Below are 22,222 nucleotides of genomic sequence, written 5' to 3'. Positions count from 1 at the left end.
AGTATCAACTGTGAAGCTGTGACTTATTAGTCAGGTTCGGCAGTGGTACTGGGCACTGGTCATAGAGCGCTGACTCATTAGTCAGGACGGCCTTAGCATGTTTCACGCAAGCCAATAAAGATTAGATCTAATCGACTTTCTGCATTGGATGACTCAAAGAGCATTAATGCCGGACCGACCTCAAGTTCGATGAATATTATAAGCGCTTGTGTGGCTTACCCACCAGTCACTCATTTGTTAAAGTAGAGACTTACCCATCAGTCTCTCATTTGTTGAAGGCTAGTGGCTTACCCAGCAACCACTCTTCCATTTGAATTAGTGACCTGCTTGTCAGTCACTCAGTATGGTTTACCAAAACCTTAAGTGATATTCACTCATCTGTTTGAAAGCTATGAGCTCTGTGTGATTATAATGATAATCCTTTGATATTGTTTATATATAACACTGTGTTTTCTTGCTGGGCTTTGGCTCATGGGTGCTATGTGGTGCAGGTAAAGGGAAAGAAAAACTCACCCAGCCTTGAGTGGAGAGCTTAGGTGGTGATGTGTACATATGCGGCCGCATGACCACCACGGCTAAGGAGTTCTCAGAGGAACTAGGGGGTTTACCTTATTTTTGTCGCTTAGGTTGGCGGGTTTGTAATTTTGGAACAGTAATGACCTTTTGAGTTGTAAATAACTTGTAAATGTTCTTGTGGGCCCATGAACAGTTTTATGTATCAAATAAAACTTATCCTTTTTATTTTTTTTTCACCTTAGCCTGCTAATAACACTTAGAACACGTTTTTAACCAAAGGACTCAAGCAATGAGTCAAATTTCCGGTTCACCGTAACTGTTCTGGGGTAGCCAAGGCGTTACAAATGCAATGACTCTTATAAGAGAGAGTTCTTATTTAATCAAGTGGGGGATATGTTATATTTTAAAATATAATAATTGATTAAATAAGTGTTACAATAGATGACTATTTAATCTAGTGAGTGAATGTTATATTATTTTATAATATAATGTAATATTATATTATTTTATAATATAATGTTTTAGATTAAATAAATGTGACATAGAGTGTCACATATTGTAACATATAATAGAGAGTTACATTATTTGGATATATGTGAAATATCCAAACATGTAACATATTTGGTGTTACAAATTCATCACAAATTTGTAACTCCTAAATATCACCCATTATTGTGTAGATTTGTTGTTACACAATATTGAGATGAATTTCTTAAAGCCATATGAGAAATAGCTAATAGAGATGTGATTTTAACTCCCATATTGTGTATGGAAGTTGCAAAATCAAGTGGGAATAAATTGGAACGTTTTGGAAAAAACTAAAAAATTGGTTGCTGAAAATGACCAAGGGCCGCGGCGCTTGGCTGACAGCTTCATACAAATTCAGTTTTTATCCAATTTTGAACGTTTCCAACAGCCAAGTAACTCCCAAATCTCTATTTTAATTCCATAAAACATACAATTAATCATTGGTAACAGCCATGGGGGTTGGTGGAATTTGAAATTCAAATGGTGTCTCAAAACTCTATAAATAGGAGCATAATGCTCACTTGTAAGACAAAACATTTCTATCCATTAGAGCACTTTGCTAGAAACACCTTGAGGCTTGATTATTCCAGAAAGCATTTCCAATATCTGTGAGAGATCCCTTAGTGCTTGAGTTAGGGGGAAATAAGCTTTTGGACAAAGGTTTCAAACCTTGTTCAAGTTGGTGATCTCCAACACTCTTCACTCTGGTTATGTGAGTGAGAGTTCTTAGTTCATTGTTCTTATTGTTGTTCTTTTATTCTATTTCATTTCATTTCTTCTATTATTCTATATTTACTCTTTTATATGTATATTTTGTTTTAGAGTTGTAATCTCATCTATATCTTTCATTCTACTACTTCTAGTTTATTTGTATCTTTTTGTCTTAGAGTTGTATCTTCTATTTCTATCATCTTCTATCTTTTTCTCCATATTTACATGTAATTTTTGTCATAGAGTTGTAACACTTTTTAATCAATAATATTTATTTGTAATATTTAGTTTAGAGTTGTAATTATCTTACCTATTTCCATTGAGGCAATTACATATTTTCCTAACACAAACTACATAAATTTATCCATCTTATAAGTTTAATCTAACTAAAAGTTTGAAGTCGTATTGTAAATGAGAGAGAATAAGGAGATTATATGTGTGTTTTTAGTGTTTTCTCATCTAATTAGGTGTAGAAGTGTATAGGGGAAAATCAACAGTTAGCCAATAATGTATTAAAAGAAATATAAATAATTAAATAATTTTTAATATATGTTATATGTAATTGGATTGAATTAGCACCATTCGATCCAATCTAATTAAAATTCAATACATTCCAATTATAATTGGATATCTAATTTTTTGTAATTGGATTGGATTGGATTGGTTCTTGTAATTAGATTAGTTTATATGTTGCCCACCCCTACTTTGAAATATCAAAACATTCCAAATCTTATATAATATAATTATTATCATTTTTTTAAAATCATAACTCTTATTATTTATACACTATAGATAGTATATTAAGTTGAATAACAAATAAACACCATAAGTTACAAATCTTTCAAATTCAAAGGTAATGTGTAACTCCTATATACATTAAGATCGTAAGTTACAAATCTTGTAACCTTAAATTATAAATCTTACAAATCTTGTAACCTTAAATTACAAATTTTGTAACCTTAAATTACCAGATTTGTAACTCCTCTAAATATTTTACAAATACTTTTGTAACATCTAAACTCCTTTTTTGGTTTATTTAATCAAGTAGTGTAATAGAACACAATAGCTATATTTTTTTTAGAATTAAGTAACATATTTTTCTTTTTATTGAAATTCATTTATTAGAAATTACCCATTTTTACTCGTTAACTCGTCTCACCCACTTAGCCACTTCACATGTGGTTGGGTGTGTGTAAAGAAGGCAGATGTTCAATTTCATATTGTATTAAAAAAAAAACTCATTTAATCCACTTACCATTTTTATTATTAACCAGAATAATTTATCCTTATTTAATAAGATTTTTGGTCGGCAACCAATATCCCTTTAAGATTAAATTTATGATGCATTGGTAAAATATATCACACTATTAAAATATAAAAATTTATCCAATAGTGTGCTAAATGATGTGCTAAATTTGGCATGTGCTAAAAGTTTATTCAAATTTGAATCAAAATATAACATGATCCAAATTTAAATCACCAATAAATATTCATTTTTTTATTTATTTTTTACCATTTATTATTATTTTATTAGATTTTTTTATATCTTATTTATTGTTGGCATTAAATGTTTATTTTTTATTACTTTTTTTTTCATTACTTATTATTTTTGGTATCTTATTTATTATTACATTAAATATAGATTTTTTTTACATCACTTTTACATTTATGTGCATTAGAGCACAATTGTAAAAGTTGTATCAAATATATTATTTATTAACTATTTGTGTTAAATTTAGCACTATTTTTGTATCTACCATTGGTGATATTACCATTCAATGACTATGAAAAAAAAGAGCAAAATTTAATTTCCAAAATTTTATAATTATTTTTGGACATAAATTAGGTACTCCAAATATCTTAATACTAATTTACTTTTTTTTAAGACACAACTGATATAATTTGGAAATGTTTGAGATTTAACCTGTAAAAAAATGACTTATAAAACCTAATTGATACAATTTGAAAAGATCGAGGATCTAGCCGAGAAACAATTAACATGGGGTGTTTGGTATGGGATAAAATAAATGTGGAAATGAGAATCTAAAACCCTTTCTATGTTTGATTCAAATTTTTTTTAAGGGGTAAAGTTAATAATTTGTGTAGGCCCCACATGTATTTTAAGGGTAAAGTGAACTCTTTTGTACACAAGAGTTTAATATTCTCTCTATCCTAAGTCCCTATACACTTTCTAAGACAACTCAACTATTCAAAACAAACACCCCTAAGGACTTAATAACTTATGGGTAATTGTGTAATAAAATTAAGATGAGGGGAGTTTTGTAATTATCTATAATAGACAAATGAATAGGGAAAGCGACAAAGCGTGATCTGATTCTGTTATGTGTGTGAGAGATGAGTGAAGAGTCATTCTTCATCACGTTGAGTTGATCCAGTGCGGCACAGTTTCTGGTAATCCTATAAACCCTATGATTATTTGCAAATCATTGGCTGGCTTGTTTTTGAAACCATCACAACTAAATGACTTGTCGTTCTGCCATGTTAGCATTGGTGAGCAGAGCACTACTACATGGTAGTGTAAGTGTAGACTGTGTACTGATCGATTAAAAGATTTGTTGGCCATTATTCCATTTTCTTTTCTATTTTTGCATTATTCCTTTTGACATAGCATGCACTTATATACATATGATTATTGTTATTTGGCATTTTACGATGTCCACTACCGCATGAGATAACACCTTATAGTTGATTAAAGGTATCACATAATATTTATTAAATTCAAATATGTGGGACCCAATATTAAATTGCACCAATAGTGATACGCTACTTCTTTGTGCTATTGGTATTCCTTAACAATTCTATATATATATGTGATTTTGTTTTTATTATACTATTATTATGAATCTTGCTTCTCATACATCATTCACCGTTTTAGGTTGAGACTAAATTGGATAAATTTTAAAACAATACAAGTGTGTGATCTTTTTTCTTGGCTTGTATACAAATAAATCAAAAGAATTGCAAGTTACGTTTAAAAAAAATTACTTGCAATAGTTCAAATATGGAGAAATAGTGAGATCTATCTTTGGAAAAAAAAGAAGAAGACGAATGTTAGTATTGTTGTGGGGAATAAATGTGAGGATTTAAACTCTCACTTTAGTCTTACATTATAAGGTTATTAAGTCTTATTAATCATTTAATTGTGTGTACTTAATTTAGTGAATAATGATTAGATAATGAGCTTATGGAATCCATATTCATAAATTAGTCTTAGCATGTATAAAATCAATTTGGGTGTGAACGATACAGTGAATTTGATTGTGTATGCAAACAAAAATTAGGTTTAAGAAATGATCATAATCAAGTTGAAATTTTAAAGAGTGGAAAATAAATTTTTAGTTTTTATTTTTGAAAAAAAGTTGTGGTTAGAGGAAGATGGTCTCTTTTTTCAAATTGATTTTGGCGTTTTCGCCTTGACCATACATAAATTATTAAGTGTTTGATTTCAGTAGTTATGGTGTATCTTGGTTGTGTTTGGTAAAAATTTTATTTTTGAATTTTTTAAACATAAAAATAGAAATGTTATTTTTATTTTTGTTTCTTTATTTTAAAAAAATAAAAATAAGTTTGGTTACTATTTTTGTTTTTTGTTTTTAAAAATAAAAAATAATAAATGTGTTTGGTAATTTTTATTTTTATTTTTTGTTTAACAATATAAAATAAGATGTTTATTTGAATGAGAGAAAAAAACGAAAAGTCGAAAACTGTTTAAAAATTTTGAAAGTGAAAAATTTTTATTTTCAAAATTTAATAAATTTTAATTAATTTTTTTAAAAATAATAAATAAAAATAGAGTTATCAAACACTATTTATATTTAATTTTTAAAATTTTAATTAATTAAATAAAAAATTATTTTTTTAAGTGTTAGCAAACATCCCTATTAAGTTTTCATTTTTGTTTGTCAATTGATTAAAAACCTTATTAATGTTTATTGAATAGACCAATTATATATTTATGTTGATTTATATGTTAAATAGTATCTTACTTTCAAATTTGTAATATTCTGCTACACACACTCAATTTATTTATAATAATCGTATAAATATGAAAAAAAAACCTCAAATTTTAATGTATCAGTAAATTATGAATGTCCTTCTTTGTAGCAATTTTCATCCATATGACATACAAATATATTTTTACTCATGTGCATTCACCATTCAAAAACAAATATTTATGAATTGCTAATTTAACTTAAAAAGACTCAATCAGATGTAATATTATACTTATTCAAATTTTGAAATTTTTTATATTTAAGATTCATGTGCGCCTCCTATTTTACCTAAAGTTTTATCTAAAATTTTAATTTATACCTTAAAAAAATATTTTTTATTATTACTAAGTTAATTTTGGCACTTTAATTTTATTTAATAGTCCTACTAATCACTTTTATCAATATATCATTAATAGATATTAGATACAACTTTCTATACTAAAAATTAATTTCTATCGGCTAGAAAGAAAATTATTGAACCGACTCCCAATCGTAAATTAATATTATTAAATATTTATTTAATAATTTGTTGAGCATCGAAAAACACTACAAATATGGTAATAAAGTGAAAATTAATTGCTTTTGTTTCATTTAAAAAAATACCCCTTTAAAGAAATAATAATATTCACCCCCCTGTGCCACAAGTTTTTAGTACTAATTAATTTTTTATTTTTTTTGGACAAAAGACAAGTACTAATTAATTATTATTATCGAAACTTAATATTAGTAATGATATCAACAAGTACAATGAGAAACCCAAGTACAATGAGGAACCTCGATCCATTTATTCCAAAATGATTCTTCATAAAAGCTTATGACGAAATCACCAAAAAATTTGTTTTAAATAAATAAATAAATACATAAAAAGGAGAGGACATAATTTGTGGTTGGTGGGCTTCTGCCCTATAGGGATGGCTACTATTGTATATTATGTACAAAAGATTGGGTTTCAGAGAAAGAAGTAATATTCAATTTGGATACTTTCTTGATAAAGTTTTTTTTTTAATATGGTTATCGTGTGAATTTTTGTACAAAGTTACAAAATAATATCATGTAATTTTGAGATTTGCATAGAATCTTTTTCATAGTCCTATTATATGTATAAAATTTGAAATGATATATAATTATAGATGTTGTAAAGTTAATCATATGTGATGTTATCTTTATCTACCACAAATCCTTGTCTTTGCCACATATAGTACACTTCAAAAGTTGGTATCCAAATTATTTAATTTACCAAAGCATGTGACATTTTTGCATTTTTTTAATCCAACAACATTATCCACCCCTATTTGCTTCACTACAAAACTTTCCCAATATCCCACTTCAACATTGAAATTTGATGATTCATAAAACCATTCAAAATGAACTACTTTTTATTTATTTATTGATTTCTTTGAAAAACTAGTGGGCATATGACACGTGTCTGTAGTCCATGTAAAGAGAGAAGACCTCAAATCAATAGTACCTACCACCAAGCAAGTGTGATTGGTAACCAAGTAGGTTGAGCTCCTTAAACAAGTTAGTCTCATAAACTAAAAATGTTGATTTTATATTGATTATAGGTAACATATCAATGATTAAGGAATATTATCCAAAAGTGGAGTAAACTCATACCATAATTTAATCCCAACTTGGATCTATAAATGTATTATAGTACTTGATTACTATAACTTACTAATAGCCTAATAGGATACACATCATAGGGAATAAAAAAAACTATTTAATGAGATCATCTCCAATGCAAGATGTAAATTTTGTACCAAAATTGCCAGAAAAAATGAGTCAATGTTATATTTTGCTCAATATTTGTAATTATGCTCTAATGCAGAAGATGCAAATTAACTAAAGAAAAAAAATCAACAATTCGTTTAATATTTATTAATAATATACAAAAAAAATTCTTTTCAGTTTTATTGTAAAAAAAAATAGTAATTAATTGTTAATTAATAAATTAGTGTCAATATAGTAAATAAAAAGTTATATTAATTATTGTGCCAAATTTGACACACTATTTAGAATATTATTAGAGTGATAGTTTTGCTAAAATGTGTTAAATATAACAATACACCACATTTTTTGCACTCCATAAGAGATGCTCCGAGATATTCCTTTTGAGCTATTTTGTAGTTCGAATACCATATACTAATATCACTGAAAATATTGTTAAAATCTTTTTACGAGAAGGTTTTATTGAAAATATGAGGAAACATCAGGAGAACAACAAATACTTTTTGATTTTAACCCTACAACATTAAAGGAATAGGAAAGGGCCATCTAGAATTGTTTTAAATTTAAAACGTATCAGTCGACCTGGTCTACGAATCTATTCTAACTATCAACGAATCCTTAGAATTTTAGACGTAATGGGGATTGTAATTATTTCTACTTCACGGGGTATAATGACAGGCAGAGAGGCTCGACTAGAAGGAATTGGTGGAGAAATTTTGTGCTGCACACCAAGTGTTGGCTTTCCACTAAAGAAAACTGAAGTGGGATTTTCTACGAGACTCTAAAATGGGGCTGTGATGATGGATTGGCCAATACTACAAAATTGGGATAAGTTAAAAAGTTCCAAACTTTCAAAGTGAAACTAATGGGCTTGAACATGGAGAAGTTGAATCAAATACTACCGCATATCTTATACACCAATACTTATACTGTCCATATACATTGCTGAACATATTTAAAAGAAAATATATAATGAAAGAAAGAAAAAGAAAGCCAAACTTGAAATGGGAATGGTCGGTTTTCACTCCATTATGATAATAATGCCAGGCGTGGACCGACCTTTATAAAGTTTGTTTCCACTAGTAAATCCAAGTCTTCTTTTTCTAAAAATAAAATTAAATAAGAGACTTCACTAACTGATTCTCTAATATTTTTGCAACTTGTTTTAGTGGTTAAAGTGGTCACATAAAAAAAAATAACTTAACAAAAGTCTCCTACTTGTTATGTATGTATTTACTTCCCAAGGACGTGGGTGCCTTGCTCTATAGTGTCTATATAAACCCTATTTGCTCTATAGCTAATGAAAGGTGACAATTTTGTGTCACAAGTTTCAAATCAAATTCTTTCAATATCCAAAGCGTGGTGAACTAAATCCTACACTCTAATCTAGTCTTGTCTAGAGAAGCTTTGTTTCTATAAGTAGCCTAACATTTTGCATTTCATTTGGTCTCTCATTTCAAACAAGAAGAAGAAAAATGGTATCATTTTCTTTGGTTCTCATTTGGGTTTTCTTTCTTTTTTTCATTCCAATACATGGTAGGCTACTTAGTTATAATACTAAACCTCACCATTTGCTAGCAGTATCTAGAATTTCACTGCCACCTTCCCTTGCACCTGAGGCTGCTGTTAGCCCAAGTTACAATGCAGATTCTACTAAAAATAAAGTCGCTACTGTTTTCAATGTACTGTCTTTTGGTGCTGTTGGGGATGGTGTTAGTGATGATACTCAAGCATTTAAGATGGCTTGGGACACAGCTTGCGAGGCTGAACAAGAAGAAGAAGAAGAAACCATTGTTGTTCTTGTTCCTAGAAGCCATAGTTTCATGATACAATCTACAATATTCACAGGGCCTTGTAAATCATCAAATCTCACTTTTAAGGTAAATAATAGTAAAGTTCATGTTACATTCATTTTATTAGTATTTTTCTTTTGTATATATAAAACAAAAAGAATAACACTTCCAACTTTTTTTGGTTTGGCTTTTGAAAAAAGGTTGAGGGGACACTGATGCCACCAGATGGGCCTGATTCCTGGCCAAGAAACAAATCAAAGAGACAATGGCTGGTTTTCTATAGAGTCAATGGAATGGCACTGTTGGGTGGTGGTCTTATAGATGGGAGAGGACAGAAATGGTGGGATCTTCCTTGCAAGCCTCACAAGGTGAGTTTAATTTTTACTCTAACATCACTTTTTTCAGTGTTTGGATAATTCTATACATCTTGTTTGGATGCCATTTTGCAAAAAATAATCAAAAGAAGTGATATTTTTACCAATTACTCTAAATCGAAACTTATGAACTGACATTATTATCATAATACCAATGGAACAGGGAGTCCATGGAGGTACAGCACCTGGTCCTTGTGATAGCCCAGTTGTAAGTCACCAAAAAGAGAAAGAAGGGTTAACATTCACTAAACTTATGTACTATCTACTACTGTACTAATGGTGCTTATTATCTTTCTTTTGCAGGCTATAAGGTTCTTCATGAGCTCCAATTTGACAGTAGAAGGACTAAAAGTCAAGAACAGTCCTCAGTTCCATTTTCGATTCGACGGTTGCCAAAACGTCCATGTGGAATCGCTTTCGATAAAATCACCTTCTCTGAGTCCCAACACTGATGGAATTCATATAGAGAACACTAACAATGTGAGAATACACAATTCACTCATATCCAATGGTAATTACTTCAAGCTCTCACTAAGTCATTTTTTCTCTTCTTCTTCTTCTCCATATTTCACTCTCAAAGTGCTCATTATTTATTTTGTTTTTCCATAGGAGATGACTGTGTATCAATTGGAGCTGGTTGTTACAATGTAGACATAAAAAACCTTACTTGTGGCCCAAGTCATGGAATTAGGTAACATTCCCATATTTCAAAACAGAGTTAGTAGCAGCAGAGTATTTGCTACAAAACTTTTCAACTCAAACAATGTTTTTTCTTTCATTCTTTCTCTGCAGCATTGGTAGCCTGGGCATGCGCAATTCGAGAGCCTGTGTTTCGAACATTACAGTGAGCGATTCGATCATCAAGCACTCGGACAATGGAGTTCGAATCAAAACATGGCAAGGGGGATCAGGGACAGTTTCTGGAGTAAAATTCATCAACATTCGCATGGACACAGTTCGAAATCCGATTATTGTAGACCAGTACTATTGTTCCACCAAGAGCTGCCTCAACCAAACTTCTGCAGTACAAGTTTCAGACATTGTTTACTCAAACATAAAAGGAACTTATGACATAAGAAGCCCTGCCATACACTTTTCTTGCAGTGACTCAATTCCTTGCACAAATCTGACTCTTTCAGAAATAGAACTTTTTCCAGCCAAAGGAGAGTTTATGTCAAACCCAATCTGCTGGAATGCTTATGGAATTATGCAGACACTTTCTATACCACCAGCATTTTGTCTCTTGGATGGAACTCCACTAGGTATGCAGGATAGGGATGTTGGCCAGTGTTGACCATAGATACAAAATAGCCTGTTTCTATAGTTGTGTTAGTGAATTAGAAGTTTAAATATGTCATTACTTAGTTATAGTAAAATAGCTTGATGTTGTGTTGGTGTGTACTTGTATTTGTATATCCTCAAAATCTTGAAGAGAAGCCACTGTATTTTGTTGTTTTCCTTCTTGTTTTTTTCCTTTTCTTCCACCATAATAATTGCAGGACTAAACTCTAGAGATGTGTCCAAAAATGATCATATGGGGATATGAAAGTGACACTCAAGTAATGGGCAACTCAAGTAATGGGCAAGACAATAGATTCTAAGTTATGTAATTTACAGTAGCTAGGGGACCAAGTATGTCAAAATGACATCACTGCAAGGTATTCTTCTAGAATAAATAAGTAAAAATATAACCACCTTCTTGGTTTTGGCATTATTTTGAAAATTTTGTTTCTATAGAGATTTTACAAGCCTTTGTCCCCAATACAAGATTCTTAAAATTGATAGCCAACATTATCATTTTGTATAATTGTGTCAAATACAGTAGATTAAACTTACCTAAGTCTACCTGCTTTACACCAATCTCAACAACAATTTCTTTCAAGGAAAACAAAATAGTGCCAAAAAAGATTAAATAATCTACATCAAATCATCATCATCTTTCTTTGTTTGCGATTTGATGAACAATAGAAAAATAAAGCCAAATCCCAAGGCAGCTGCTCCTCCAACAACAATGGCCCTTATTTTCCTGTTGTTACTACTGTTATTGGTTCCCCTGTTTTCTCCATCCTCTGTTTCAAAACAGAGCAATTCCATTCATAAAAAAAGTGATAGATTAATCAAACTTATAAATTAACGACTAAAAAGAGGTGTTTTTGAACCAACCATACCCGTTATGCCTTGGGGATAATAAGAATAGCTCAGAAAGCACTTGTCCAAGTAAATTTCAGCTGAAACAGATTTACCACATTCCTCTTGAGCCATCTCAACAGCCTTGTTCACACACACACCACACTCACAAGCTTCCATTTCCCCCTCACACTGCGCCATTGCCTGCACCAGTTCAAAGTTGGCCTTACAAAACCCGCCTTTTTCGACAACAGAATCTTCCAAAGCCAAGAGCGCAGCGTCCCTCATCGCCTCAAACCCCGCGACATGGCTTGATTCCGGGCCACAAGCCTTGTGCAGCAGTACTAGTTGGTCTTGGGTGGAGGAGTGCATGTCCAACACAAACTCCTCTGGCTCATAACGGATATAGCACTGCCGAAGCTGAACCCGGGCTGATGGCGCAGCATGGCACATGTTGGTGGCTGTTTTGGGTAGAGTTTTGACACAGCTCAGGCACTCCTCATTAGTGATATCTTCTCTGCATTGGAAGAGGCCAGTAACGGCTGTTTGATCATCCAAGACACTTAATTGGGTTGTTTTGAAAAACTTGGACTTGGAGGATTGAGAGACTAGCTCCTGGAAAAGGGATGAGAGGGCTTGTGGTTGAGATTGGTATGTAGAAGTAGTGAGGGTTTTTGTTTTTGGGTTTGAACAAGTTTTGAATACTAAGTTATTATCTGAAATGGGGTTTGCATAAGGGAAAGAATGAAGTGTTAGAAAGAAGAATATAATTTGAAAAATGATTGGTTTTGAATCATATGTACGATCCATACCTGTAGTATACTAGTATTGGGTGCTTTGTTCGTATTGATTGAAGTTTTTGAGCATTTAAGTTTAATATTTCGACCAATATAAAGTGGTCTTTTATTCGAGTAAGTTCTTCTCTTTTTTGGGTTGCTTAGAAAAATTAAGGCTTGGAGTTATTTTTCAAGTCTACCTCTATCTAACTTTGAAGTAATTAATATATCCATATAAATATACACACATATATATATATATATATATGCCAACTATAGCTTTAATTTTTTTAAAACTTTTTTTTAAGAAGAAACCCTGAAGACAAATTATAGGAAATTACTCAATATAAAGGCATCAAGAAGCTAATTTCTTTATTTTTAAAATTGTAAAGAAATGATCATTTTACATTGTTGATTATCTAAATTGTCATTTTTATAATTTATTTATTTATTTAGGACTGTATGACTTTAATATAGTGGTATATGTATATTAGTTTTGTTTAATTAGTTTTTATTTTAAAGTTATATTGATTTTTTAAGTTTTTTATAGGTTGTTGGTATATTATTTTCCAATTAGTGTATATGTTTTTTGTGGTATAGTATATAATTTTTTTTGGTGATATTTAGTTTTTATTTTATTGCACATAATAGTAGTATATAATTTTGTATCATGCTATATATACTTTAATGGTAGTATATAATTTTGTTAGTATAGTATATACATTTTTTAATAATAATTCGGTAAGTTTTGATGATATATTATTTTTCAACTCAGTATATATATTTTGTGGTATAGTATATTATTAATAATTTATAAAAAAAGAAAAAAATTAAAATAATTTTAAAATAAAAACTAATTAAACAAAACTAATATACATATAATATAATATAATATTTAAATATTTAAAATAAAATAATAATTTATTAAATGATATATTTAGTAATATGTAATATTAAAGAGATAATGATGCTATTTTACTGTAAACATTCCATTAATGATCATATTACATCACGACAAATTTATAAATTTTGTATTTTCTTTTAAATAACTCACATATTTTAAATTTGTTTACAAACTACTCAAAATTCATATTTTCAATAAAATAAAAGAAATTGTCCCTCCGTCACTTCACTAGGCCTCTCTCTCTCAATTTTTGTTTTTTTTTTAAATCCCAGAATTGAAAAGAAAAAAAATATATTATCCAAGTTTTCTTTTTTAAAAAATAGAAAAATATAAATAGTTCTCCTTATTACAACTTTTGTCTGTCCTTATCAATATCTTGAGCTTTTAACTTTTTTACCCCAACAAAAAATGTAAAGTCAAACATTAATGTGTAGTTATTATTAGTGATATATACAGTAGTTAAAACGAATTGCCACTCTGATATACCTCTAATTTAGTTTTGATTTTAACTTTTAATATGGCTAATTAATTAGAAAACGTGTTTTACTTAACCAAACAAAACTCAACAATTATATCATTCAGTTTTAACTGTCAAGGCTTAGAAAACGTGTTATAATTAAAGAACCAAATTGGTTACATACATATCTATATGTCTCGTCAGATAGGGTTATCAGCCTTGTAACAAAAATAATCAAATTTATAACGTTAATTAACTTCCATGTTTTAACTGTGTAACTATATATATTTATTCAACAAATCAAAATAAACAAATAACATGTAATAACAAATTACGTACGGCTCTAAAAGCTTCATGACTAACTAACTTTCCTTAAAATTAACTAACCTCTCACAACCTTAAATAATTAACTCTCTAATCACCTCTCGAAAAGATCTCTAATTTTCTCTATTCAAACTCTCAAAAACCAAAACGAAAATACTCATAATAATATTAGGTACAAAAAAAAAACATATATTTATGCTGGAGATATGCCCGGAGGACACGTGGCATCCGCACAGATCCTAGAGGTGAATATCATATCGGCAAATGAGTTAGCTCCGGTGGCCAAGTTCATGAAGACATTCGTCGTTGCATGGGTTCAACTCGACCGGAAAGTGAGAACCCGGGTCGACTCGATCGGACATTCTAACCCTTCATGGAACGAGAAGCTCGTCTTCCGGATCGACTACGACTCTCTCATCCTCAACGACGCCGCCGCCTCTCTCACCGTCGAGATCTACTCCACCTCGTCGCGTGGCGTCGACACGCTCGTCGGAAGCGTCGTCGTTCCCATCAGAAGTCTCTTCCCTCCTTCGTCCATCGCCTCACATTCCAAGATGCAGTTCGTGACTCTCCAGGTACTCCGGCCGTCGGGTCGGCCTCAGGGGGTTCTCAACGTCGGAGTGTCTCTATTGGAAGGAACCAGGCGAAGCTTCGATCTCAGCTCCGTCGCGCAATCGGATCTGTTACCCGACCCGAAAACTCGCTGCAACAACAACAACAACAATAAAAACCAGTTCGCGAAAAGCTCAACGGCGGCGCCGAAAAATCAGTTACGGCACTCGAAAAGCGAGCGGTCGATAATGAGCGGAGCTCCGGCGGGGGAGAAAAAGGGTTCGATGTGTTCGGACGTGGGACCGTCGCCGTCGGTGGTGGCGGCAGCGATAGCGATGGGATTGTATCCGAGAGGAGCGCCGACGGCGACGACGATGACGGAGGATGATCAGACGGCGCCGAGAGGCTCGATCGTGTTGAATAACTGGATTGAGGATGATAGTGTGGAAGGGCTAAAGACGAAGATCGAGAGGTGGCGATCGGAGATTCATCCGATTTACGAGAGGAGGCAGCAGGTGAATATAAACTACGGGCGGTCGAGTCATCGGAGGAACAACACTGAGCCGGCGAAGAGGTCTGAGCACAGACGGGCCGGGTCGGGTGGCGGGTTGTTCTCGTGTTTCGGGACGGCTTATGGGTGCGAGTTCTCGATATCTTGTGGTGGCGGTAGCCGTAGGAATAGTAAGAAGTTTGATAATAATGGGGACAAAACTCACCTTAGCCTATCTGAATTTTCATACGACGATCCATATGTATAGCTTTAATTTAATTAATTATGTTTGCTATAGAGTTTTTTTTGTTTTTAATATCATATGTATATAAAACATTTGATCATGATACTAATTCAACTCAATATATTATGCATGCATGCAATGTAGTACGTAGTGGTAGAATATGGAGACTTTTGGCTCGTTATTACATTAACTTTTTAAAAAAGTTAGTGAATTATAATTATTATAATTTAGACTTGTTATTCGATATCTAGTGAATCCAACAGGTGAATTTCTATAGTTGTTTAGAGATATTTAATAATATTTTTTATTATTAAATTATAATATATGAGACCTGCTATTAAATTTACTAATAATAATTTACCATGTCATATGGTATTGACATCATTGCTCCTTAGCAAATTTTTTAATTGTGAGATCACTAAGATGTGGTGAATAAAATAAGTAGTACAATATAATGCTGGTTAATATTAATTATCAAGGTATGGAAAGAAATTGTAGAGAGATTTAATTTATTTTATTTTAGTGTGATATATATTTTTGGGCACTGTAACGTCCAAATTCCTAATGTGGCATAGTGCCTTGGTTAGGGGGTCAGGAGGGCAATAATTGGTTAATTGTGTCAATATGTGATTATATGCATGATTATGTGAGTTATATTATTATATGATTGTATTTGCATGCATGTAGATTTGTTTCTTATTGGAATGACATTTTCGTAATTTTGGTCGTTGATGACATATTTGTATATTTGTGCATATATGTGATATATGTTTGAGACTACGTTATTATGTAGATATATTTGAATTACTCGGCACGAGGCGATCTTAGGGAGCAAGTTAGTGGTTTAGTCATAACGGGGTCAAATGTCGGGCTCGAGGTGAGCCTAGGGGTGAATTGGTACTTAGTACATTACCGGGATTGAGCAGGTAATGGGAAATTATTTTGTAATTATTTGAGGATATTGGAAGTAACGAGAATTGTAAGGCATTAATTGTGATTAGTGGAGTGTGAGACAAATGACCACTATGCCCTTGAGGGCATTAGAGGACCTAGGTTTGACTAAGGGGCATAATTGACATTTCCTAGCCTAAGGGAGGATATACTCAGAACTTGGTGGAATGAAACACTCAGAATTCTCAGATGTTCACTCTCTCTCGATCATTATTTCCATTTCTCTCTCTTGGCTTGATTTTGGGGCAAGGCTAGAGGAATTCTTAAGATTTAAAGCTTGAGGTTTAACATTTAACTGCTGCAGCTAAGAGGCTTCAATTCACATTTGAGGTATGGATTGTAAACCTGTTTTTAAATATATTTTCGTTTTGGTTTTAGTTGTTCTTGAACTTGAAAGTTCAAGGCTGTAGATTGAGTTTTTGGTAGTGTTTTGAGTGTGTTAGAGCTTGGGTTTTGCTGCTGGATTAGTGCTAATGTTGTGCTGGTATTGAGGTGTAATGTTTGGGAAGATTTGGTATTGATTTTTGGTGAGTTTTGGGCTGAGGAAAATAAGGATGGTTGGGTTCGCAGGGTCGTGTCGCGCCCCATGCAAACCCTAGGGCCTAGGTGGGGGCTCTGTCTCGGTGGCACGTCGTGGCCCTTAAGGGCATGTCGCGACATGTGCCCTAGACCGAGTCAAGGGGACACGTGTATCGAGAGATGTTCGCAGGATAGAGTTGCAAATGGTAACTGATGCTCAGGCCCACTCGGGTGATAATGTCACCAAATAGGGCGTTGCCCAAAGTGAGGATAGGGATTTAGATCTTCGCTTTGGGGGTTTTGAGGAAGAAGTTGGACCCATCGAGGACCTTGAAGAGGTCCAACTCGATGAAGAAAATCCGACCAGGGTTGTGAAAGTCGGTAAAAACTTAGAGACAACAACAAAACGAACACTGGTGGAATTTTTAAAGAGGAACCAGGAAGTCTTTGCCTGGTCGCACAAAGACATGGTCGGGATGATCCTGCAGTCATCAGCCATGTCCTAAACATCGACAAGAGTTTTCCACCAGTGCAACAAAAAAGAAGGCTGCTCGACAAAGATAGATCAAAAGTCTTAAAAGAAGAAGTCGAGAAGCTGAAGGAGAATGGGTTCATCAGGGTGGCGTTTTATCCATCGTGGGTCTCTAATACTGTGCTAGTTCCCAAGCCAAATGGCAAGTGGCATACGTGCGTGGATTTTACAGACTTAAATAAAGCCTGCCCCAAAGATTGTTTCCCATTCCCAAGAATCGACCAGCTGGTCGATGCCACTGTAGGACATGAGATCCTCACTTTCATGGATGTGTACTCCGGTTATAATCAGATTAGTATGCATCCCCCTGATGAGGATCGCACTAGCTTTCGGACTGATACAGGGCTCTACTGTTACAAAGTGATGCCCTTCGGTTTGAAAAACGCTGGTGCGACTTACCAGCAACTCGTCAACCACATGTTTAAAGAATTGATCGGCACAAACATGGAGGTCTACGTTGACGACATGCTGGTCAAGTCAAAGAAAGCAGAAAGGCGTGTAAAGGATTTGCAGGAGTGCTTCAACGTCTTGAACAAATATCAGATGAAGCTAAATCCCCTTAAATGCTCTTTTGGTGTAGGATCAGGGAGGTTCTTGGGATTTATAGTTAACTCAAGAGGAATTGAAGCCAATCCCGAGAAAATTAAGCCCTGATCGACATGAAATCGCCAGCAAAGATTAAGGATGTTCAAAGCTTGACCGGAAGAATTGCTACTCTTAGTAGATTCATTTCAAAGTCAACAGATAAGTGCGTCCCATTCTTTAATCTAATTAGAGGCAATAAAAAGTTTGAATGGACGGAGGAATACGAACAGGCTTTTCAAGCACTAAAAACTCATATAGCGCAACCACCCATCCTGTCAAAGTCGGTCGATAAAGAAACTTTGTTAATCTACTTGGCGATCACGGAATATGCTGCTAGTGCCGTTTTAGTAAGGGAGGAAGAAGGCGTGCAGAATGCTGTTTACTATGTAAGAAAAAGGCTAATTGGAGCAGAACAGCGGTACCCGCCCATCGAGAAGCTAGCCTATTGCCTAGTTTTGGCCTCCAGGAAGCTACGGCCTTACTTTCAAGCTCATCCAATTACAGTTTTGACCAACCAGCCTCCACGACAAGTCCTGCAAAAACCAGAGGCTGCAGGTAGATTGTTAAAATGGGCAGTCGAACTTGGGCAGTTCGATATATCTTACTGGCCGCGAGCAGTGATAAAAGGACAAGCCCTGGCTGACTTCATTGCAGAATTCACTAAACTTACGGATGGCGAGTAGATTAAAGAGCCTAATGAGCCTGAATGTCAAAACCAAGCTCCCAAGTGGAAATTATTTACAGATGGTTCTTCTAACGAGTGCCACGCTAGGGCAGGAGTGATATTGATAATGCCGGAGGGGCATCGATTTCACCGCGCAATCAGGTTTGACTTCACTGCTTCTAACAATGAGGACGAGTATGAAGCACTACTCGCTGGATTGCGGTTAGCCAGGGACATGAATATAAAAGTGCTTGACATCTACTGTGATTCTCAACTGGTGGTGAATCAAGTCATGGGAGAATACCAGGCGCGAGGTTTAAAGATGGTTACCTATCTGAACAAAACAAAAGATCTATTGGCTCAGTTCGACAAATACAATCTCCAGCAAGTACCTCGCGACTAAAATTCCAATGCTGATGCTTTGGCCAAATTAGCAAGTGCGAAGGATACTGATACTCTGAATATAGTGCCGATTGAGTGGCTAACAATGGCAAGCATCCAAGTAGAGGAGACCGCTATGGTGATCCAGATGACGGATGCATGGATGAAACCATATATAGAGTATCTAACGCAAGGCGTATTACCAACAGACAGAAACAAAGCCAGGACCCTTCAGCGACAGGCTGCTAGGTATATCCTGGTCGATGGAATCTTGTACCGAAGGGGATATTCAATGCCACTTCTCAGGTGTATTTCAAAAGAGAAGGCCAAAGAGTTGATGAAAGAGGTACACGAAGGCTTTTGTGGAGACCACGCTGGGGGGCAAAGCTTGTCAAAAAAGATGCTGAGGCAAGGATACTTTTGGCTCACGATGAATGAAGATTCGATAGATTTTGTACGGAGGTGCAACAAGTGCTAGAGGTTCTCTAAAATCCCGCGAGCAGCCCCTAATGAGCTTAAACAGATGCAAAGTCTGTGGCCGCTTGCAGTTTGGGGCATAGATTTGATTGGATCTTTGCCCATAGGGAAGGGCGGCGTCAAGTATGTCGTGGTTGTCGTCGACTATATCACTAAATGGGCCAAAGCCGAGCCACTCGCAACCATAACGACCAAGAAGGTCCTGGATTTTGTGATCAAAAACATCATTTGTCGCTATGGATTGCCAAGGAAGATCGTCTCGGATAACGACACACAGTTCGATAGTGATTTATTCACGAATTTTTGCGAACGGCATGGCATTATCAAGAGCTTTTCTTCAGTCGCTCATCCCCAAGCAAATGGACAAGTTGAAGCAGTCAACAAAACGTTGAAGGATACACTGAAGAAAATACTAGAAGAAGCTAAGGGGGCATGGCCAGAACAATTGCCTGAAGTACTTTGGTCATACAGAACTTCCCACCGAACAGCAACGGGTCATACTCCATTCTCTTTGGCTTATGGATATGAGGCTATGTTGCTTGTTGAGTTAGATCCGCCTTTGCATCGCAGAATAACGTACGACCAAGGCTCGAATAGCCAACTATTAATGGAATCCCTCGACTTGATTGATGAGAAACGTGAGCAAGCCCAACTCCGAGTAGCTGCGTACCAGAAAAAAGTCGCCCGGTATTTCAACTTTAAAGTGCGAGAAAGAAAGTTCAGCGTTGGAGATCTTGTACTCTGAAGAGTTTTTCTAAACACTCGTGACCAAGCTGCTGGAGTACTCAGACCTAATTGGGAAGGGTCATACCAGATTGAAGAAGTCCTTCACCCAGGCACCTATAAACTTGCTCGCTTAAACGGAGATCTCGTTCCTCGCTATTGGAATGGAGAACACTTGTGCAAGTACTATCAATAAACAATTCTTCTTAAAGAATTGGCTTATATTAATTTTACTTTTTACAAGTTTTGAAAAAAGGTTGGTCATTTTATGTGACTGATCGCTTATAAGTGTAAGATCTTATCAATCACTCGTACATACATGTTTCCTCCATTTATTACGAGAAATAAAAGGGACTGTGTGCAGCCAGTCATTTCTTGCCAATTATTGTATTTATTACAAGTATTTGCTCATTACGTGTGTTGTTTTGTTGTATTACAATTTCAATTATTTTGCTCCAAGCAGTATTGTTCAAATAGGTTTTGGTCAAGGCAAGTGACCAAGGACCTAAAGCTCCTCGATCACTTGGGGGGCATATAAGGTACAAGTAAGCAAAGCATATCATCAAAAGGTATGTAAACACATGAGAAAAATAAGTGAAAGCATGCTAGGGTACTTAGAGTATTTTTCAAAAAAATTTATTTTGTTAAATCAAACCAAAGTGCAATGCTAAGTTCAGTCATGCGAACAGATGTTATAATAAAATGAAAATATATTATAATATCAAAAACGAATTACTTTACACTGCGAGCAGTATTGCTCGGATGTAATTGTTTGATTAAAAGGAAAATAGCTGCCCACGCAGCAATAAAAAATTAATGTCTTTACATCACGACCCGTAGGTCATGTAATTAAAAGATTAAAAGATAGAAAGAGAAAAGACTAAGAGGCTTGAGGGTCTTGAGGAGTGTCCTGGTCGACAGCTGCGCTAGCTTCATTATCTGCACCATCTATCCCTGTTGCCAGAGAGATCTCTGGGGAAGCAGGAACATTAGCCCTCTCTTCTTCCTCTAGGCGAATGACACATTGAGACATTAGAGTCCGCCTCAGGCGTTCTGACAGATAGTTGAAGTTAGCCTCCCGGTTGTGCTTCCAAAACTCGTAGAAGCAAAGATGAGTGGCTTCCTTGTACTTTTCCAAGTTCCTGGCCTCGAGTTCCTTAAGCTCCTTCACGCGCTTTTCCAGCTCCTCCATCTCCTGCCTGCTCGCAATCAAATCAAGCTCTAGCTTTTTGCATTGTTGGTAGTCGAGTTTGGCGCTTTCCCTGAATGTTTCTTTGTCTTCATTGGATTTCTTTAGGGCGTCCCGAACCTCCAGCAGCTCCTCGGTCAGAGTGGCTTTTTGCTCGAGCAGTTCCTCTTTCTGCTTACACATCTCCGCACTCTCAAACAACTCGTCGTTCTGCTTAGTTAGCTCATTGTTCTTCTCGAGCAAGTCGGCATTTTTCCCTTCAAGCGTTTTCTTAGCCTCAGCAAGCCTGGTGTCAAAGTTTTTAGTCTTGGACATTGTTGACCCTGATTTTGGTCAACGACACGGAGTCTAGAAAACAACAGAAAAGTAATATAGAGCTTGAGAAAATGATCTAATGGAAAAATAAAGAACATAGAGAATTATAGTGGTTTGGCCCCAGTGATTGGTAATAACCTACGTCCACTTGACACTATTATTAGTATTGAGCTTCAAAGGTGTGATCAAAGAACTAGGGTTCTTGAGTTTCATAGACCTTAGAAGAAGAAAACAATACAACGATAGATAATAGTAATATAATTCCAAAAGAAAAAGATCGATCCCCTTCCTTGAGCTATTTCTTGTGTATTTATAGGCTCAGGAAGAGTTACATGAATTAGGAAAT

At 34.4% G+C, this 22,222-nt stretch overlaps 3 protein-coding genes across 3 annotated transcripts; 2 read left to right on the top strand and 1 right to left on the bottom strand.

Moving 5' to 3' along the window:
• The first annotated feature begins 8,801 nt into the window (after positions 1–8,801).
• On the top strand, positions 8,802–11,121 carry LOC133790662 (polygalacturonase At1g48100-like). The gene is made up of 6 exons (XM_062228371.1): positions 8,802–9,379; positions 9,493–9,660; positions 9,830–9,874; positions 9,970–10,177; positions 10,276–10,357; positions 10,459–11,121. Exons 1-6 carry the CDS (start codon positions 8,975–8,977, stop codon positions 10,958–10,960), a joined length of 1,410 nt encoding a protein of 469 aa, XP_062084355.1. The 5' UTR covers positions 8,802–8,974; the 3' UTR covers positions 10,961–11,121.
• A 137-nt stretch (positions 11,122–11,258) lies between these two features.
• On the bottom strand, positions 11,259–12,674 carry LOC133790663 (plasmodesmata-located protein 3-like). The gene is made up of 2 exons (XM_062228372.1): positions 11,835–12,674; positions 11,259–11,735 (listed from the first exon to the last, which is right to left on the bottom strand). The coding sequence occupies exons 1-2, from the start codon at positions 12,601–12,603 to the stop codon at positions 11,584–11,586; spliced, it is 921 nt and encodes a 306-aa protein (XP_062084356.1). The 5' UTR covers positions 12,604–12,674; the 3' UTR covers positions 11,259–11,583.
• A 1,786-nt stretch (positions 12,675–14,460) lies between these two features.
• On the top strand, positions 14,461–15,564 carry LOC133791372 (uncharacterized). Its single transcript, XM_062229301.1, has one exon. The coding sequence runs from the start codon at positions 14,461–14,463 to the stop codon at positions 15,562–15,564; it is 1,104 nt and encodes a 367-aa protein (XP_062085285.1).
• The last annotated feature ends 6,658 nt before the right edge of the window (positions 15,565–22,222 follow it).

This window comes from Humulus lupulus, chromosome 7, assembly GCF_963169125.1.
Source record: "Humulus lupulus chromosome 7, drHumLupu1.1, whole genome shotgun sequence".
Lineage (NCBI taxonomy): Eukaryota > Viridiplantae > Streptophyta > Magnoliopsida > Rosales > Cannabaceae > Humulus > Humulus lupulus.
This window is presented reverse-complemented; position numbering and strand designations above follow the sequence as displayed.

Coding starts and splice junctions, on each gene's coding strand:
- LOC133790663 (XM_062228372.1), bottom strand. CDS start 12,603: ATGGATCGTACATATGATTCAAAACCAATCATTTTTCAAATTATATTC. Junction 11,736..11,834: donor TTATCCCCAAGGCATAACGG/GTATGGTTGGTT, acceptor GTTTTGAAACAG/AGGATGGAGAAAACAGGGGA.
- LOC133790662 (XM_062228371.1), top strand. CDS start 8,975: ATGGTATCATTTTCTTTGGTTCTCATTTGGGTTTTCTTTCTTTTTTTC. Junction 9,875..9,969: donor GTCCTTGTGATAGCCCAGTT/GTAAGTCACCAA, acceptor TTTCTTTTGCAG/GCTATAAGGTTCTTCATGAG. Junction 10,178..10,275: donor CAATTCACTCATATCCAATG/GTAATTACTTCA, acceptor GTTTTTCCATAG/GAGATGACTGTGTATCAATT.
- LOC133791372 (XM_062229301.1), top strand. CDS start 14,461: ATGCCCGGAGGACACGTGGCATCCGCACAGATCCTAGAGGTGAATATC.